Source organism: Chlamydotis macqueenii, chromosome 13 (genome assembly GCF_036417535.1).
Source record: "Chlamydotis macqueenii isolate bChlMac1 chromosome 13, bChlMac1.mat, whole genome shotgun sequence".
Taxonomy (NCBI): domain Eukaryota; kingdom Metazoa; phylum Chordata; class Aves; order Otidiformes; family Otididae; genus Chlamydotis; species Chlamydotis macqueenii.
This window is the reverse complement of record NC_141568.1, coordinates 1,645,067-1,663,022: the sequence shown is the minus strand read 5'-3', so window position 1 is coordinate 1,663,022 and position 17,956 is coordinate 1,645,067. Positions and strand designations below refer to the sequence as shown.

At 53.9% G+C, this 17,956-nt stretch overlaps 1 protein-coding gene across 2 annotated transcripts in view; it reads left to right on the top strand.

The window, feature by feature from the left end:
* ACSF3 (acyl-CoA synthetase family member 3) overlaps positions 1-17,956 on the top strand; it is a 51,540-nt gene that overhangs the window by 14,652 nt on the left and 18,932 nt on the right. For both annotated transcript variants that reach the window (XM_086758011.1, XM_086758010.1), the window contains exons 4-6: positions 806-960; positions 1,451-1,596; positions 6,838-6,950. In XM_086758011.1, coding sequence (XP_086614137.1) covers positions 806-960; positions 1,451-1,596; positions 6,838-6,950 — 414 coding nt within the window. The remainder of the gene's footprint in view (positions 1-805; positions 961-1,450; positions 1,597-6,837; positions 6,951-17,956) is intronic.

Sequence of the window (17,956 nt, the reverse complement as noted above, 5' to 3'; positions counted from 1 at the left end):
AATTCCAATATTTATGGTTCTAACTGCTCCCAGGTGGGGCTGCTCAGCCAGGGCAGCAGCCGAAGGTCAGTTGGTCTTCATCCCCCTCCAAGCAGAGCCAGCTCCTGGAATTTGCCCCTGTTTGTAATTCCCACAGGTTAGCAGGCGTTGCAGCTGCAGAACATCTGTCCTGCAAGGACGGTTCCTCTTGGGAAGAGTGTGGTTGGTGAAGCTGCTCTTCTGGCTGCAGCTGGTTTACCTGCAGTTTCTGATGGCTGATCTGAGCTCGCTCACCAGAAGATGACCATTTCCTTTGCAGTGGAGTCTCACTCCCACTTCCAGTGTGTGATATCTCTCTTCCCAGCCCTGCCATCCATCTTAAAAGCATTTCTGCCTCAAAGGTTCAAGTCTTGGGGCTCCTACCTGTGTATCGTGTTCTTTGGGTGTGACTTAATGTCTTTCCAAAGAAGAGCTCCCGTGCTTTGAAAAGCTGGTGGCTTTGTGTAGCCTCTCAAGAGCTGTACGTGATAAGGGAATTAACTGATTCTGCCACAAGCTTGTCATATAAATAGCAGAAGTTTGACTGTGACCAGCCCAGGGTGGCTTTGCTTTGGGCAAGCCTGTTGCACTCCCTTAACTGGGTTTCCCCTGGCACCCTACGAAGGAGCAGTGCTGGGTCTCACCGCCCTGTGAAGCATTTGCACAGCCTTTATTTGTTAACCTCTTTGAAGATGCTGAGAAGTTAACACTGACAGCGATGGATCGCTTCCCTCTACGCTTTACGCTGAGGTGTATTTTGCTATGTGTGTGTTCCCTTCCTTTCTAGGTTTGGAAGAAGTTGCTAAGGTCCCAAGCTCCCCGTATCAGTGTCTTCATGGCAGTGCCCACTATCTATGCCAAGCTGATAGAGTACTATGACACGCATCTCTCTCAGCCGCGAGTCCGGGATTTTGTGCGTGCCTTTTGCCAGGAGAACATCAGGTAGGTGAGCGATGCTCCTCCGGGCAGGGGCTGCTGGTGGCTGACTGTCTCCACGGTGGATCTGCCGAGTTTTCTTTTCATCATCACCTCTTTGCAGTGCTGGTGGTTGTGCTTCAGCGTCTCTTTGACAAGAACCAGGGGTGACGTTATTTAATTATGAGCCACTCTTGCATGGTAAAGCCAGAAGGGATCTGTGTGCTCATTGTATGTGTCACCCCGCGTAACACAAGACCAAGAACTTTGTCGTGCCACCCAAGCTTGTACTGCAGTATTTATTTTAGGAGGTTGTCCTATCTTAACTTAAAACCTGTATCAGACAGACGATCTTCTAGATGTGAAGAACATCCTTAGTAGTGGTTAAAAGCCTTCTGGGGCTTCTATCTTAAGGTTTTACATAGGAGCAGGCTTTGTGTAACCCTGTGTAAGACTGCACGTTCCCTGAAGCAGAGGTGATCTTGGGGACTTTCTCACGTAGTGTTTGCTTGTGCAGGTTAATGGTGTCAGGCTCGGCAGCCCTGCCCGTGCCTGTCCTGGAGAAGTGGAAGAGCATCACTGGGCACACGTTGCTGGAGAGGTACGGGATGACCGAGATCGGGATGGCGCTTTCTAACCCTTTGCATGGAGTCCGTGTCCCAGGTAGGAGTCTGTAGAGGGTGCGCGCTGTTTGGAGGCGTTTGGCCGTGAAGTGTTCTTGGTTTTTCTCATCACAGAATGTACACCTTATCACCGTTGCAATTGAGGAGCAGGCTGCGGTAGGAGCAGTGATGCTGGTAGGGGAATTGGCGTTGGGAAGCCAGGAAGGGGCCATGGCTGTGTGGGAAGTGGCTGGTGGGTTTCCCTGGGGTCACTGGCCATGGCACGTTGGCAAAGCTGTGCATGCAGAGCTCACAGTGGTGCACGCTGACCTGACCAGCCAGGCAGAGTCCATACTGATGCTTTACTATGCCCAAAGTCTTAGTTCAAGCCCTGCGACAGGACTGCATCTTCAGCTCCTGCTCTGTGAAGTCGTATTCGTGTGCAGTGTAGACACAGGATTCCCCACGCAGCAGTTCACGTCCAACCGATCGGTACTGAACGTTTGAAATCCGATGTCTGCTCACGCTTATTTTAGTGCAAGTTTCTTGACTCTTCAGGAATTAGAAATTGTCACACCTCCTTGTACACTCTGGTTCTGTTCTCTCCTTGTCTTCTCTCACTTCTCTCAGCTACACTTTGTGACTCCTCTCAATATCTGTAGCTTATGTAACCTAGAAATAAATTGATCTGAAACATTAAAAATATGAAATGCCCCCACCCTTCCTTTGGTTAAAAACGTGGCCATCTGTCTGCCAAGCAACCCAGCCTACCACTGTGCCACCTTCTCCACCCCGCATGCTGTCTGCGCGTGCATGGCACCATATGCATCGTCTTGATCTCCGGTGTCTTGGGGAACCAGTGTTACCCCGGGGGGCTGTCATCCTGGGTATCATGGCTTCCTGTGACATCCCAGTCGCATCCCAGTGACCCTGCAGCTCTCCAACACTGGCTCCTCATTCTGAGAGCAGCTCAGGGGCAGCATGAAATGCAAACTATAGTTTACTTTTGCAGAGTAACTGTAGTTCCCGCACCCCAGCTCAGCCAGTGTTCCCTTCCCCCAGAAGCCCCATCCCTGAAGCAGGCAGGGAAACAAGATTCCCGCCTGCAGGAACTCGACCTCTCCGTGAGCGCTGTGGGGAGACGGTGCACAGATCATTTGAATGTCCCTGTGGCTGGGTTATGTTTGCTTTTCATTCACGTTCAGGAGGGGAAGTGAGTGGAAGCTCTAGAAATCTCCCAGGAGACAAAAGGAGAAAGGAAGTGCAACTGAAAGCAACAGGGGCAAGAGAGATGCTGGCACCCAGAAGGACGACTCCTGCTCCAGAGCTGGATGGCTGTGCCCCTGACCAGAGCCAGGGCAGGGTCCGTTATGGTGCTGGGGTCTGCAGGGGAGCTGGGGACAAATCCTCTCGTGCAGCTACAGGCAGAGGGGCTGGGGATAAACGCTGGCTGACCGTCACTCCAGCCACCACCTGGGGGCTCGCTGCAGCCCTGAGAGGGGAGAGAAGCATCTCTCAAAGATGTGGATCAGTGAGACCTTGCAGAAACAGGGCTATAATTCAATAGGCTTGATTAATTTGTTTCAGGAAGTGTTGGCTGGGAAGCAGATGGGTGAAGCTGAGGCATAATTTACTGGAGCTGTGAAAAAGCGTTTGATGTAGTGCCCCATTAGAGGCTGGGATGTAAGGTCACCAGGTACCACAGAGCATCCAGCGCGACAGAGTCAGCTGAGAAATGCAGCGATGGGCTGGGAACAGAGACTGGGCAGGAGGTGGAGCATCCAGAGGAAAAACCTCAGATGGCACTGATGTTACAGGGACGGATGCTGGGCAGCGGTGACCACAGACCTGCACGCTGGCCAAAGCGATTACTTTGTTTTGAAAAAGGAGCGCCGCAAGCGTGGCACTTCACCCCGTGCGTAGTCCAGGGATCCTCACAGTTGCCAGGGGACTTCTCCTGGAGTGAAAGCAGCACATGTCCTTTCCCTACTGCTTCACCAGCCGCTGAGGAGAGGTGCTGGGGCTTCCCTCGCCCGGTTTCACCCTCCTGGCACGGCTGGGGAAGGGTCGAGTCTGTGTCACCACCGGTGCCTCTGGCAGCGTGATGCCGCTCACCACCCACAGCTCAGGTCTGAGGGGGCGGAGGTGGAGAGGGGCTTTAATTTCCAGAAGAAGAAAAGATGAAAGATTTGAAAGATAAATGTTTGCTTGTATATGGTTAAAACCCTGCTTAAAATGCCTCTGTTTTCACCAGCTCTCATTTTAATCCCCCTGGTGCTGTTACTGTGAAGGGAGATGAATAATTCATAGACGGAGAATGCCTCACTGGGCCTAATCACCACTTTAATTGGAGGTTTAGATCAGAGGCGGCTAATAGCTCCTACAGCGGGGACTCCGTGTATTGTTGACAGTGAGATCGTTGAGTGCCTTATCGTTGGCCTGTTTCAATTCTCCCAGGACGCCGCCGCGCATAACAGCATCCAGGTCCCCAGATACCGAAGGACACAGACCGCAGGGCCAATTAAATTTATCTGGGAAGAGCTGACAACTTTTTTAAACAGAGGAGAATCGGTGAAAGAATAATAGTGTCACTCCTTCCTGCCTGCAGCCCGGCTGCTGCTGCCTGAGCTGACACCGCCGGCGTGCTGCCAGCATTTCTTAACATTCGGGAGCCTGCAAATTGGAGAGAGCCGGGAGGGAGCGAGAGGGGAAGGAGCAGGGATTTCTCCCCAGTTTCCCCTCGGGATTATGGGTGGGGACAAAAGGAAGCCAGTGCTGACCGTCGACCCCCTTCTGATCACCCCAATTGTGGTCTCGGTGAAGCCAGGACCTCCGGTGCTGTTCCTTTGGGAAGGGGCTCAGCCTTCTGCTGACCTGTTGGAGTTGGCACGGCGTGTGTCTTGACACAGCAGATGGGCCTGAGGAGCTCTAGTCGTCGTCTTTGCATGAATTTTATTAATACTGTCAGGTTCTTGTAGCTCTGATCAATGTTGCGAGCGTTTTCAGCCTTTTACAGATGTTGATTTCCAAGTTTGTCATTTTTCCTAAATGCCAGAAAGCCTTTTCCAGACCAAATGTAAAGAAGCAGCTCCCCACTAGGGACTTATTTTACATGTTGGTTTTACTTCAGCCAAGTAGGAAATAAATTGATGGAGCTGTATTTGTAACGGTGATCTGAAACACTGTGTGGGAAAGACATTGCCTTCTCCGTGTCTTCGGATTTGTTTGACAGCGCTGTGCTGATCTTTGGTATTTCGTTCTCGAAGACTGAGACTTGAAGCGGGCGCTAATCATCGAGTCCCACTGCCCGTGAATCGATCCGTTACATTTCTGCACTGAGGTCGGTAGCTTGCGTACAGGGAGGAAGCCTCTTCCAGGAAGGCATCTGTCTGATCTCGGTGTGAAAGCTTCCAGAGATGGCACGTCTGTGCGAGCCCCTGGCAGCTCACTGTGCTGGTTCCCACTCCCTCCGTGAGCTTTGCAAGACTGCGCGGTGTCTGCCTGCCATCCCTTGCCGCGGCTCACAGGCAGGTTGGGGGCTGTTCACACAAGATGTTTTTCACACTGGAGAAAATGTTCCTGGTAGAAGTCTGGAAGGTGGCTTCAGCAAGCTTGCCAGGCAAACGTTCAGGGCGTTTTCCGTGACTTGTTACTTGCTTTGAGTCCTCTTGGAGTCTACCATGGCAGGTAGCAGACTGTTTGAAATACATAAATACCTCTGCACGGCACCTCCGGGCACTTCTCCTGGCACATGGTTGTCCCTCCGTACCCTCTGTCTCTGACTCCTGGCAGTTTCTGGCCCTGAGATGGGAGCAGCCCAAGCGATGCTTGCGGTACGAGGAGGACCTGGCTGCGTGTCGGCTGACCTGAATGCTGACGGCAATTCCAGGCTGAACAGACACACATGACAGAACTGCCACGTTGCTTTCTGTTTATTTCTTGCCAGATTTGCTAATTGTTCGGGTAGTTTCGCTGCAATAAAAATCTCACTCCCTCGTAGCCCATCTGCTCTTAGCTGATCCTGCAGGGATGCCATAAATCTGGGCTACGACGACATATCGATTTCCATGGCAACTGACCAATGTAGCAAACAATATCATGATGTCACGGATAACAGATCTCCAGGGCTTGGATGGGAGAATGAGACCAGGATAGGGAAAATGCCGCTGGCACCCAAATGCCTGAAATACGGATGACAAGGGGAAGGCAGCGCTGAGCTCCAGGTCCTGCACACCCTGCTCTGAGGACTTTCCGATGTCCTAGCAGAGCTAGAAAGCATCACCAACTGGAGGCACTCCAGGGGAAAAATTGATCTTCTCTTAAAATAAAGAGGACACTTACTGATTTAAGCTCAGACCTGTCCAGTCCTCCTGAGGCACAGAGGTTGCTCTGTGCTGACGTCCCTCTCACAGGGGATGAAAGTCCCGGGCGTCATCTTGCAGTGAGGGCCATCTCATGCCGTTGAGATGCAGAGCAGAACCTGCTGAGCCAGCAGATGCCTGCGACTGCGGGTTGCTGCTGAGCCTGGGGCCCCCCGGCAGGCGGAGGTCGCAGGAACGAAGCTGCCCTTTCTGCTGTGCCTTCAGGTGCTCAGCAAGAAGAGCATGCGCTAAACCGAGGGGTGGGAAAGCTGCAGGTTGGGGAGCTCTGGGGTCGCAGGACCATCTTGGAGCTTAGTAGCAGTTGTCCATGACACTGTGTTGGATTCCCTGGCTTTGAAAATTGAAACCTGTGGAAGAATGGTGTGGTTTTGATCTCTGCTTTTCCGCTGTGATGTTTTATATACGGTGTACTGATGTCTCATAAAACTGAGATAATCCCTGGCACTTCTCACACTGTTCAGCCTTTGCCTTCTCTGTCAGGTCCAGGCTGTAGAGAAGCAGCGAGCCACTGTAGTAATCATTGTGCTCTTTCTTTTCTCATCTTTGTTTGGGTTTCGTGGTGCTTTTTTTTTTAAGGAAAAAAAAAAAAAGACAGCTTCATTACGGAGCTAGGAAGCTGTGCTGATGTCTTCAAAGCCTGGCCAAGAGAGACTGTTCAGGGCTGGAGACACATTTGTTTTCCTCGGCGTTTCCAACGCTGCCTGCTCAGCGAACAACAGCGTGTTGCACCACAGTGCCGTTTGCATGCAGACGTACGATGTGATCGAAGCCTTCCTGAAGGGTAACCCCCTGCTAGGGAGTTCTTTAGTGCCAGCACAGCCTGCAGATGCCTTTGATAGATGAGCAGCTGCTCTTTTGCATCCCTGATTTTCTGGTTTCCCAGAGGCCGTCCACTCTTTCACTCTTGTTTTCCTTTGCAGGTTCTGTGGGCACCCCGCTTCCCGGCGTGGAAGTGCGCATCGTCACCGAGACCTTGAAAAGCGGTGGCCGTTCCTACACCATCCATGCTCAGGGAGATGAAGACAGCACACAGGTAGCGCTCAGCCGCGTTCTCTGCTGCTTCACTTTGGTGAAAAGTTCCCTTTTCCCTGTTATTCCCAGGAGCTCAGGGATGCTATTGAGAGTTTTCTCTTTCTTGTATTAATTTCTGGCTTACTGGTAGCCGTGGTACTTTATGGATGGCACAAGTGTTGTCCTTGCCTGCAAAGAACAACACCTGAGAGAGAACGGCGCCCTGCGTGGGGCTGGGAGGGGAAGGCTGTGGTGTAAGAAGATGATATTGCGTCTGCTGAGGCTGTTGATGCCCCAGAGGAAGGTGATGGGTTAAGCAATGCCTGGCCTTGGAAAGCCGGGACCAAAAGTTGAAGTCTACTGCAGAAGGTGAGAACAAGGCGTAGAAGTGAGTTCAGATGGACCCTACTCTGGTCTAAATATCTGCAGTCTGGAGGAGACAGGGAGTGTTGGAAAATCTAGAAATGGAGTCTGTGTTATTTATTATTTCCCAATGAGCTGCCCCCGTGTTGGGGTACCCTGTGTTCCTTGCTGCAGAAGTAGCCCCCAGCCAAAGGTCCAGGGTGTCCTGGTGCCTCAGCTCCTTTCTCTCCCAGCAGAAGCAGCTAACCAGGGTCTGCATTCCTGCCCCGTCTCCTTTGCACCCTCCTTGTGGGTGCAGGTCACGTCGCCTCCGGCAGATCGATAGCCAGGTGATGTACGGGCTCGGCTGAGTGGATAGATGCTGTATGCGCGAGAGAAATTACGCCAGCAGTCGTGTGCTGTGTGGGTGGGAGACAGGCAGGCGTGAGATTCAACCTGAAATACATGACTTCACTTGTTCCTCTGGGGAAATAGCTTCTCATCTAGCTGCGTACATGCCGCGGGTTCAAAAGGAGCTTCCTGGTCTCTGGCAGGGTGTACTGAGAGAAAGCCTTTTTTTCTCTAGATTATCTGTGCCGGCAGCTGGAGGAGCCAGCAGGACCGCGGGCAGCCCCGCGCGTGGGTGGTGGTCAGGCTGCGGCAGGGCGTGTTCTGCGTTTTGATGCCATCGCAGGGCGCTGGATCCCACCCCGGATGTGCAAAACGAGCCCAGGGGAGAGCTGAGAGGGACCACTCTGGCCACAGATTGTGGCTTTTGTTAAAAACAAAAATAAAATTTGCTGCTCTCTACTCTATGTCACTGTTCGTGAGTGGCTGGGCAGTGGGCAAAGCAAAGACCCAGAGCGGCTGCTCCCGGGCAGCACTCAACGTGTAGGAAGCCATGTCCCGTTTTTAGCACTCCGCTGGGTGAGTGTTTGTTCCATGCTTTCCCCCATCATCTCAGAGTTAGATCTTGGCCTTTTTTTTTGCACTTGTGTGAACCTGAGACATGAAACATCGTGTGTCCGTTTTAATAATGATCCTATAATGCTTTTTTTACCCTAAGGGATCCCTGGGCGCTTTACAAATTAGATCTCAGACACAAAAATCCCCAAAGTGCTGCTACTTCCAGAATGAAATGTGGACATTGCTCTTCTGAGTTACGAGAGGAAAAAAAAATATGTAATTTTTTTTTTTTTTCCTGCTCAATACTCCTTCCCCTTCCTTCTGATTGTTCTGGGTGACCAGAGAGGAAGGGGAGCCCCGATGACCTGTGTCTGGTGCTGGAAGCCCACCACCCCCCAGGACTTCAGAGAGCTGAGACTCACATAACTCTTCTCCTTTCTCTGGCTTCAGGCTGCTGGAGTTTATATTTTGGGAAGAGGAATTGCCCTTTTGTCCCAGCCATGTCTCACGTGCACCCCTCAGTCCCCAGCGCGGGTGGCTGAGGTCCATACCAACGTCTCACAATGCTCCCAGGAGCTCCCACCAGCGCTGGCGTTGGCCCCGCACCCGTTGCTGACGGCTGGCTTTCCGTCAGGCTCCCCCTTGGGGTTTCTTTGAATGTTCTGGTGGATTCTCAAGATGTCAGCTGGGGAGGGTGTGGGGAGGTGGTAGAGTTTGCCTCTGGGCTTTGGCTGGTGGGTTGGTCCCTCTCTGAGGGGCCGTCCCCATCTCACCCACCTTGCCCCTTCTCCCAGGTTTCTTCAGGCTGAAGGGAGAGAAATGTTCCCATCTGCTTTGGGCCACTCTAGGAGATGGTGGCTGGCTGGATACCTCTAGGACAACCGCAGCATTTCCAGGAGCAGAGCAGAGCCAGCTGCCTCTGTCCCTGGGACTGTCGGAAGGGCCATGGCGAGGTGGGAGAAGCTGTCCCTGCTCTCAGCGTGTCTTGGCACAGACGGATGCGTGGAGAGACGAGGAGTTTGTTTTTTATATGGCCTCGGTATGGAGTGTGACTTTCCATCGCGCGGCCGTGCCAGCGGGCAGGTGGCAGCCGTGGTGGCACACCTTGTCTCCCAGTCTCAGTGTAATTTCACTGCTTCACACCTGCGGTCGCAGGCAGAAAGCTTCACCTGCTGCCTGTTCCTGCCCTGAGATGCTGCTGCTGGCGCGCTCTGTGCATCATGCTTGGTTAATAATTTATATCAGAAGAGAGTACGTCAGTGGAATTTATTTAAAACAAGGAGGATCTGACAGTCCGGGTGCTCATCACGCTCCACCAGTCAAGGAAAGACCCAGCTCTGTTTAAACACAGGAAAATCAGCTTCTCCGTGGCAGAGGGGCTGTTTCTGGGAGGAGAGGACCCGGTCGGTGTCACCCTCCCTGTCTGTGCCCCCAGACAACCCTGGTGTGGCTTTTTCTTTACCTCTTACAAGAAGGGAGAAGCAGATATTTCCTCACCTCCCTCGCAGGAGGGCTCTGAGGCTTCTAGCGTGTTGGTTGAGGACTGGGAGGTCTGTGGTGTGGACCCAGCAAAGGCAGAGGGGTCTCGGTGGAAGGACAGTGGCAGGAGGCACGCAGCCTTCCCCGTGCCCGCACTGCCCGGGTTTGATGCGAGCATCCGCAGCCCAATCCCTGCTCCGGGCGTTTCTCTCTGGATTGGCACTGACGCTATGAAAAATTCCCAAATGTCCCGTAATGGGTTGCTGGAAACAAACGCCTCCCGTGCCAGGCCGGCGCGGGGAGTGCCTGCCGGCTGCTGAAGTTATACGACTTTCGGGGCAGGACCGCTCTCCGTACACGGAAAGCGCGGTGCACGTCTGTGCCGCCGCACAGATAATAATGAAACTGCCAAGCGAAGCCGGTCCCAGCCGCGGTGGAGGCACGGGGCCGTGCCGCGGGGCGGCCGTGCCCAGCAGCACGGAGGGCTAAGTGCGAGCACGGTGGGGCAGATCTGGTGCGGTGCTGAGCACCTCGGTAGGAGCTGGGCTCCGAGCCACCTCGGCTCCCGCGAGCAGGTGATCTTCGTGCCGGGGGTTAGGCGCGTTGTCAGGGCAATCTGCGAGGCGTTCGCACCTCGGCTTCGCTGTGCGGAACCCCTCCTGACTGAGAGCAGAGGGAGCGCCTGCCTTTGCCAAGGGAATTATTTGCTTAGCTGTACGGAGCCTCGCAGTGTCGCCGCCTTCCCCGCTCGCGTTGGGCCGGGGTTTCTGGCTCCTGCTCCCTCTCGACAGCAGACAACGCCAGACTCTCTCTGAGCTGTTTCTTCACTGCTAACGCTGTCTCTCCCGTTAGACGCTGAGGCGTCGCGCCGTTGCCTTTCACGTTGTCACCTTTTGGACATGTTTGCACGTCCTGCCGCAGCGAGGTGCAAACAGGAGCTCGGCGGCGGCAGAAGGCGGCGTGCGGGTGGCGGGAGTGCGGAGGTGGGGAGCGTTTCTGCTTTGCCATCCGGTAACTGCTGTAATTTGCAGAGCTGGTTTCTGGCACGCCCTGAAGATCAATAATCTACTTAGCTGAAAGTTTGCTGGATCTCTGTTCTTCCCTTCATTTTCTCCCGTCCCTTGATGAGCGTGCTGGATTCCTTTCGTGCACATGCTCCAGCGCTCCGATCTCCTTGCAGCTCTCGTGAGCCTTGTGCTCTGTTGCATCCAGTTTGCTCAGGTTTTCTAGCCGACTCCCGTGCTGCTTCCTCGCTAATTGCTGCTGCACCTTGGTTTCCTGAGCTGACATGGGATGAGGCTTTTGGCCATGGCTTCTCAACCGTCCCTGCCAACACCAAAACAAGGTGCTGCAGCCCGATGAGACCTCCTTGGTCCGTTCCCGCCGAGGATGCTCTGCAACCCGGTGTGGAGCAGGAGCAGCTGTGGTGGGGCAGCGTGGGCAGGAGGTGACACTTTCCATCAGAGCCACAGTCCCTGCACCCTGAGGCGGCGTCCCCCACCCCCTCGCTGCGCAGGAGCGTGGTGATGCGGAGCGTGGTCCCCTGGAGAGATGGAGAAGTGCTTCTCCTCCTCCCGTACATCCCTGGGGAGCAGAGGCGTGGGCGTGGAGGTCAGGGGACAGCAGCAGCTTTGCCTGCTTGGAGCCACCCCGGCTATTTTTCCTGCAGCCACTGATGTCCAAAGCGGTTCCTGAATGTTGAACCTGCGTTAAACAGCTGCCTGCTGAGCTCGTCTGATCCTGCAGGGTCGGGCTCTTTACCCAAGGAGCCTGCTGTTGGTGTAGGGGAAGCCGTCCGCGCTCCTTCCCCGCGGCCTCGGATGCGTTTTCTCCTGGTCTCTTTTCCCCTTAACTTTTTGGCAGCCCGGGGATCTCCCTCTCCCCGTGCCTGGCTGCGGCGCACAGGAAAGGGTTACAGCTCGCCAGCGCCGAGCGTTTCGTTTGCTTTGTTCGCTGCGATGCATATTTCATACGCTTAGCTTCCCAGCTGGCAGAGGCCTGGAAACCCTGCGAGCTGTCGGGTATTGTCTCTCTCCTTCTTTATTTGTTTGTTTGTTGGTTGTTAGGTTTTTTTTTGGATTGTCATTTTTGTTGGATTTTTTTTTTTTTTCCCTTTTCCAAATTGCTCGCTCGCACGCAAGCCAAACCCCAGTCCCTGACAATAGGGGTCTATCAATAGATAAATGGTTTCGCAGCTGTATCTGATGCAGCGCTCTAGCCAGGGCTTTTATGGCGAGTAATTTTCCCGTGATGAGGCTGCAAAGGGAGCTGTGTGGGACGTATGGGTTGCAGGACCCGGCAGCAGGAGGACGCTGCAGCCGTGGGCTCGTCTCCCCCCGCGAAGGTTGTAATTATCTCGTTGTTTATCCATATGCAAGCTGTCGTCCTGGACGGGAACTGGCTTGGCTGCGGCCATCCCTCCCGAAAGCCACCAGCACCTCCCAGCCCCTCCTCCCCGTGCCCCCCGCGTCTCTGCCATCTGCTAGCAGCTTGCTGCTGGTTGCCAGCACCTCCGCGGGGCTGTGGGCGTCGGGGGCAGCTGGCACCATCACCCTTTGTTATAACCAGGGGTCTTGGCTGTTGATGCCCCACGAAGGGGAGCAGGAACGGCTCCACCTCACTCACATTCATCCTGGATCTCCGGAGAACCCACGGGGAGGTGTTCGGTCACCGCTGAGCTGCCAGGGTTGCCTTGGAGGCTTCCTCCAAGGTCTGGGTGCTCCCGTGGGGGTGGGTGCCGTGGGCTTGGGTACTTGGCACCTCTCTGGGGCAGCTGCCTCTCGGAGGTACTGCTGCACACGTGCCTCTTGCGTGGCTGCCTCCTCTGGCTCATCCTTCCAGGCATTTTAAAACAGCCAGTGCGAATGTACCTGGCTCTTCTGCGTGGAGCTGCTGAGCCTAGAGATGGGCACGTGCCAGCCATGACTGGCATTCCTGAAAAGGGACAGGTACGGAAACGCTGGTGGGGACGTGACTGCCTGGCCCAGGGAATCCTGTCTCTGGCTGTCCCGGGCAGCCACCCCGGTTTGTTCCTTTCCTGTTCCAATCAGACCTCATCCTAAAGCAGTTTGTTCTTTGTCCTCAGTGCTCCTCTTCCAGAACATTTCTTCTTTTGTCTGTTTTCTTGTCCCTGCTGCATCCCATCCTCCTGTACTGGTACCTCCCACGGGTCTCTCGATGGTGAACCTTACCTCCAGCATCTCAGTTCCATCTCCCATCAGCAGCTCGCTGCTGTAGCTGCAGGACGTGCCGTGTGGTGCTGAAGCCTCGTAGGATGCCTTCGTCAGGACGGCAAGTCGCTTATTTGGGGTCGAGCTGTTACTTGGGACCTGGGGTGAAATTCAAGTTGAGCTACAGAGAGCCAAGGGCTGGCTAACGAGGCTGGCTGGCTACCACGGGGGCTCACAGGATGCTTCGGGCTTCATCTCCTCCGCCTGGGTCTTTGCTCACCTCACGAATCGTGCCTTCAGCCCCATGGTCTCTCCCGTCAGGAGCCACTTCCCAGGCAGGCAGCATGAGGAATACATTTTTGAAGGCAGCCTGGGTTAGATCTGCTGCTTTTCTTCTATCTGACCATCAGTCCTTGGGTTTTCTGGCACAATCCACCTTTGGTAAACTCGTGCTGCATTTTTTCCCATTTTCCATTTGCCTCTGCTCCTTCCAAAGCCCTCGCAGTGTCGGACCCTGCAGTTCTGCGTATTCCAGTTACGATTTCTGTTTCGCCATGTTCCCCTCATCTCCTCGGTGTCCTGGTTTGTGTCCTGCCCAAGCAATTCCAGTTTCTCCGCTCTGCTGCCCAGGCTGCTTTCATTACTGTGTAAACATTTTAGCTGCTTCTCATTGATCACACCCAGTTCCATAGTCAACTTGGTCGGAAATTGCATTCTCACCTGTGTTTATATCTCCTTCCTTCTTTCTGTCTGTCTTCTGACTATTTTTTTAATTTTAATTTGTGGCCATGGCTATATTTTATTTCTTCCTGGTAGTAAAAGCGAAGGCAGAGATTACATTGGCATTAGTGTCACGTCCCCTTGATTCTCAGCTGAAAACTTTCCTTATCTCAGGAGCAGCCTTGCACGTTCAAACTGATTCCGTCTGTCAGAAGAACCTTCTTCCCACAAGTGTTTCCTTTGAGCTAACCTTTGTCATAGCACCCTGAAAATCTCGGTTAATCTCTTTATTGTTTTCTATGCTGCCATTCCTCCTTGTAGGGAGAGGAGGACTTGGGATATGTGTCCTTGGTCCCCTTCACCAGTCTTGGTTCTCCCAACGTGAGGGGCAAGTGGTGGATTCCTCTCTGGTCCCAGCCTGGCTGGGTTTGGTCTTCAGCCCTTTTCTGTTTCCTTGCCTGTACCGGGAGAGCCTGGGGTGTTCACGTTTGGTGTTGCGAGGTGTGGGATGAAAGCAGCTCTCCTGCCCGTGCAGTCACTGGCACTTGTTTCTACTCAATTTTTGCACCCTCACACTTGAGTCCTTCTCAGCTGTGGGCTCAGCCCACACTCTTACGACCTGCCTCCTCCCCTGATGTGCTTGTTGGGCTTCTGTGGGGTTGCGGAGGTTGTTGCTGCTGTAGCACGTCTTGGAGATGTTTGCCGAAGAGCCCTGGACGTGGTGGTGGAGATGCAGAAGAGGAAGGCAGAGTCTCTGCCCCAGAGGCTCCCAGCTGAAGGGAGGAGGCAGCGGCTGCCGCGGTGCGGTTTAGCACGAGGAAGCAATTAGAGGCTCTCGGGCAGCGCGCTCGTCTGTAGGCACAGCACATCACAGCCTCCCTGACCTCGGCTTTTAAGTGAGGCTTATGAAAAACGAACCGAAGGTGAGCCGCTAATTGAATCCTTGCCTGGTCCTCCGCCTGCCCCTGAGCGCGGAATCGGAGCGGGCGTTGCGAGGGCACGTCGGGAGCCTTTCTCTAATGAAGAGAGCTGCGGGAGCGGGGAGATGTGCTGACATCTCGCCTCGTTTATTATCTTCCGGCGCCTGCAAACGAGAGGGATGGGAACGGCAGCGTGGAGAGCTGTTGGCGTTTCTGGAACAGTGTTACACGTCTGATTTATGGTGTTAATCTAGATCAAGAGGTTTTGGATCCAGGGAACAACTGCGAGCGGGACTGACCTTTCCCAAACTTAGGTTGTTTTCTGTGGGTCTTTTGGGATCATCTGGAGTTGATCAGTCTGGTGACTCTCAGAAATCAGTCTTGCCTAAAAATACGTGCGGTCACTTTTGTTTTCAGAGGAGCGGCGTTTGCTGGAAGTAGAGGGTTCCCCTGTTTGAAAATCGGTTTCAGTGTTCCAGCTCCGCGGTGCACCAGCCTTGCTTTTAAATTTATAACCCTCCAAAATGAAAAGTAAATGGATTGTGTTATTCCCAGCCCTTTTATAAAAGTTAACATTGCAAAAACAGATGTGAAATGTGGCCTCGTAGATTACAGTCTGGGCTTGGGCTTTTTTTTGGTTGGGTTTTTTTTTCCTTCCTCTGTGCTGTGTCCCCGAGGAGCAGAAATCTGCCTTTTTCCAGCAGGAGGAAAATTGTTCTGTGTCTAAATTGCCTCCTGCTTGCCTTCTGCAGGATGCTGCAGGACACCGAGCTCGGAGGAACGATAACACTTTTACAAAACCACGCCGCTTAGCAGGGAATTTTTAATTATGAATGTGCATGAGAGTTCAGATTTCCCGGGAATTTGGTAATGCTCTAGCAAGCCTCACACCCCTAGGACATCCATTCAAATATGGCCCAGAGAGACAGTGATTAAAAGGCACTGTCAAGCAGATTATTGGTCTCCAGCTTCCTTTCAGGAGGCAGGTGAGCGTGCCCTCTCCCTCGTTGCCCACCCCACCGGTCCTGGATGTAGCGGGATCCCGTGGGCTGGAGGAGCAGGGTCTGAGCAGAGCCCGGAGCCCCCATGCTTTCTCTGGGTCAGCGGGGGCTGAGCTGTCGGATGCCGTGTTGGGGCAAGGCTTTGCTGTAGCGCAGCGCTCTCCGAAATCTTGAGGGAGTGAGTGAGTGGTCTCGTGGGGGAGGGCATCCGTGCTCCGCTGCTGCACCCTGGGGTGCAGGGAGGGGGCTGGGGCAGCTCTTCAGGCTTCGTTGTGTTATTATCTGCGCTCTGGTATGTTTAAAGAGAAAAGAAAAAAGTTACTACTCTACGAGAACTGCTGAAAGGGCTCCATCACTTCCATAAACCTCACACATATAAATTATTGCATTCTATTAGTCACTTAAAAGGCTAGGTTGCTTAATTATTTTGATCACAGTAATCACTTATTTACAAGGTGGGGAAAAATGCCAAGCACTTCCAAGCTGAGCATCGCAGTGGAGCTGTGGCGGAGCAGGCAGGGCTGCAGAAACATTTCCTTCCTCCCCACAGATGCAAATGCTTTGCTTGTCTTGGTGGCGTCGGTGCTGGGGCAGTGGAGGAGCTGGGAAGCAGCTGGGTGAAACAGGGAGTGGGGTCCCAAGGACAGAAGTGTGAACGGGGAGCAGTTTTTACTGAAAGTGATAGGAGATCTGTGGGGCCAGAAGAGCCCCGTGCGCTGCCCTCCTCCCTGCTCCACGTCACCCCGTCCCAGCAAACTGCTCTAGGGCACAGGAGTTGCAGGGCCCCGTCTCCGGAGAGAGGATGCTCTGACCCGCAGCCTCTGGTACCCAGGGAAGAAGGTCAGATTATTATTTTTAGGGAGGCATGAGGAAGGAGAGATCTTGTTAGAAGTTAAACGTGCCCCCTGAAGCCTACATTTTGCAACCTGAAGAAGATATTTGGGGTTTTTTCCCCCCTTTAAAGCTTGTCTGCCTGCCTCCCAACCCTGTCAGCCCAAGAGCGAGTTATTACCTCCCCGTACAAGCCTTGCCTTCCACCTTTCACTCCGCGTCTTCCACACGTTTCTGCTTAGGAATCCGCAGTGCCTCCCCTGCTTCCCAGCGAAAGGCACGCCGCGCTGCGCCTGCCTCCGTGAAAGCCCCTAATTCCATTACAGTCCATTACCAGCTCCTCTCCTGCCGCTCCCGGAGGGATAGCGCCGGGCAGCGTCTATCAGAGACCGCGGGAAAACAAACGGCCACTCTGAACAAATCCCAGGGCCGCTTGCCAAGCGGGGATTCCCAGCTCTTTACAAACCGGCCTGGCTTCTTCCTAATAAAGAGGTAAAAGGGAAGCAGGGCAAAATTTTATAATCACCCGGATTTAGTCCTTCAAAGGATTTATTACAACCTTTTATTTCCATGCGTGGAAAATGTAATCTCATCCAGCGCGCCGGGTCGGTTTGATGGCGGAAAGCTATCATCAAACCTGAGGGCCACGCTGTGCCTGGGTGTTAACGTCGCGCAGATGCGTTAAAGCCGTTGAAACGCGCGTTAAAATACGGCGCGGGGAGAGGGGGATCGCTGCGCAGTTAGCAATGGGATGCTCGCAGCAGCTGCTCGCGACGCCGGTCCAGGGTGTCGACAACGCGTGCTGCTGAGATTTGACGGAGGAAGGAAACAAACGCGCTAGCCACGCTGCTGCCATAAAAAACAGCGTGTTCAGAGTGGGTTAGCAGGCAGCTAGCTGGGTGTACGGGGGATTTTAGCGGGGATCAGATGCAAAGGGTTGTAGGAGATAAATGCCATGAACCTTGAATTGTAATTTGTGCTGTTCGCGAGCAGGAGAAGCTGCTGGGGTGGTTCGCGTCCCCTCCGCTACGCTGGGGAGCAGCGCCGGTGACATTCGGCGTTCAGCAAGTGAAATCCTATTAAGATAACGTCACGGCCTTTCTGTTTTACCGTGTGCAAGCCAGCCATAACATCGTTAAATTACACAACAGGGAGGTGCCTGCTGCCAAGGAGCTCTGCTCGAGATAAGATGTGGGTTGAGCCTCTGCCAAAATTTGAGTTGATACGACAGAAAATTTGGAGCTGGTTCAAGGCGCGGTTCGCACAAGACACGGCAGCGCGTGCAGGTAAACACGGTGCAGGATGGGTCCCTGGGGCAGCTCTGCTGCTCTGCTCCGGGGCACGGTGCGGGGCGCGCAGGTGGGGCGGTATCCGGCGCCGGCGCGACGCCTGCGCTGGGCAGCCTGGCGCTGACGGCGTTTGTCTTGTCCAAATTTATACCCGTCCTTGCGTTCAGCGCTGCCAAGGAGATCTGTAGATGAAGCTGGGGCAGCTCTTTGCAGGTCCTCACCATCCTGACCTCCGCCAGGCCCTCCCCAGCCCGGCCGGCGGAGTCGGAGGCAGCCGGCAGCCGAAGGGATTGACTGTGGAGGCTCGCAGTAGTAATGAAAACATCTGGAAAGCGAGGGCAGTTTCAGCGGTCGGTTATCTGTAGCTGAG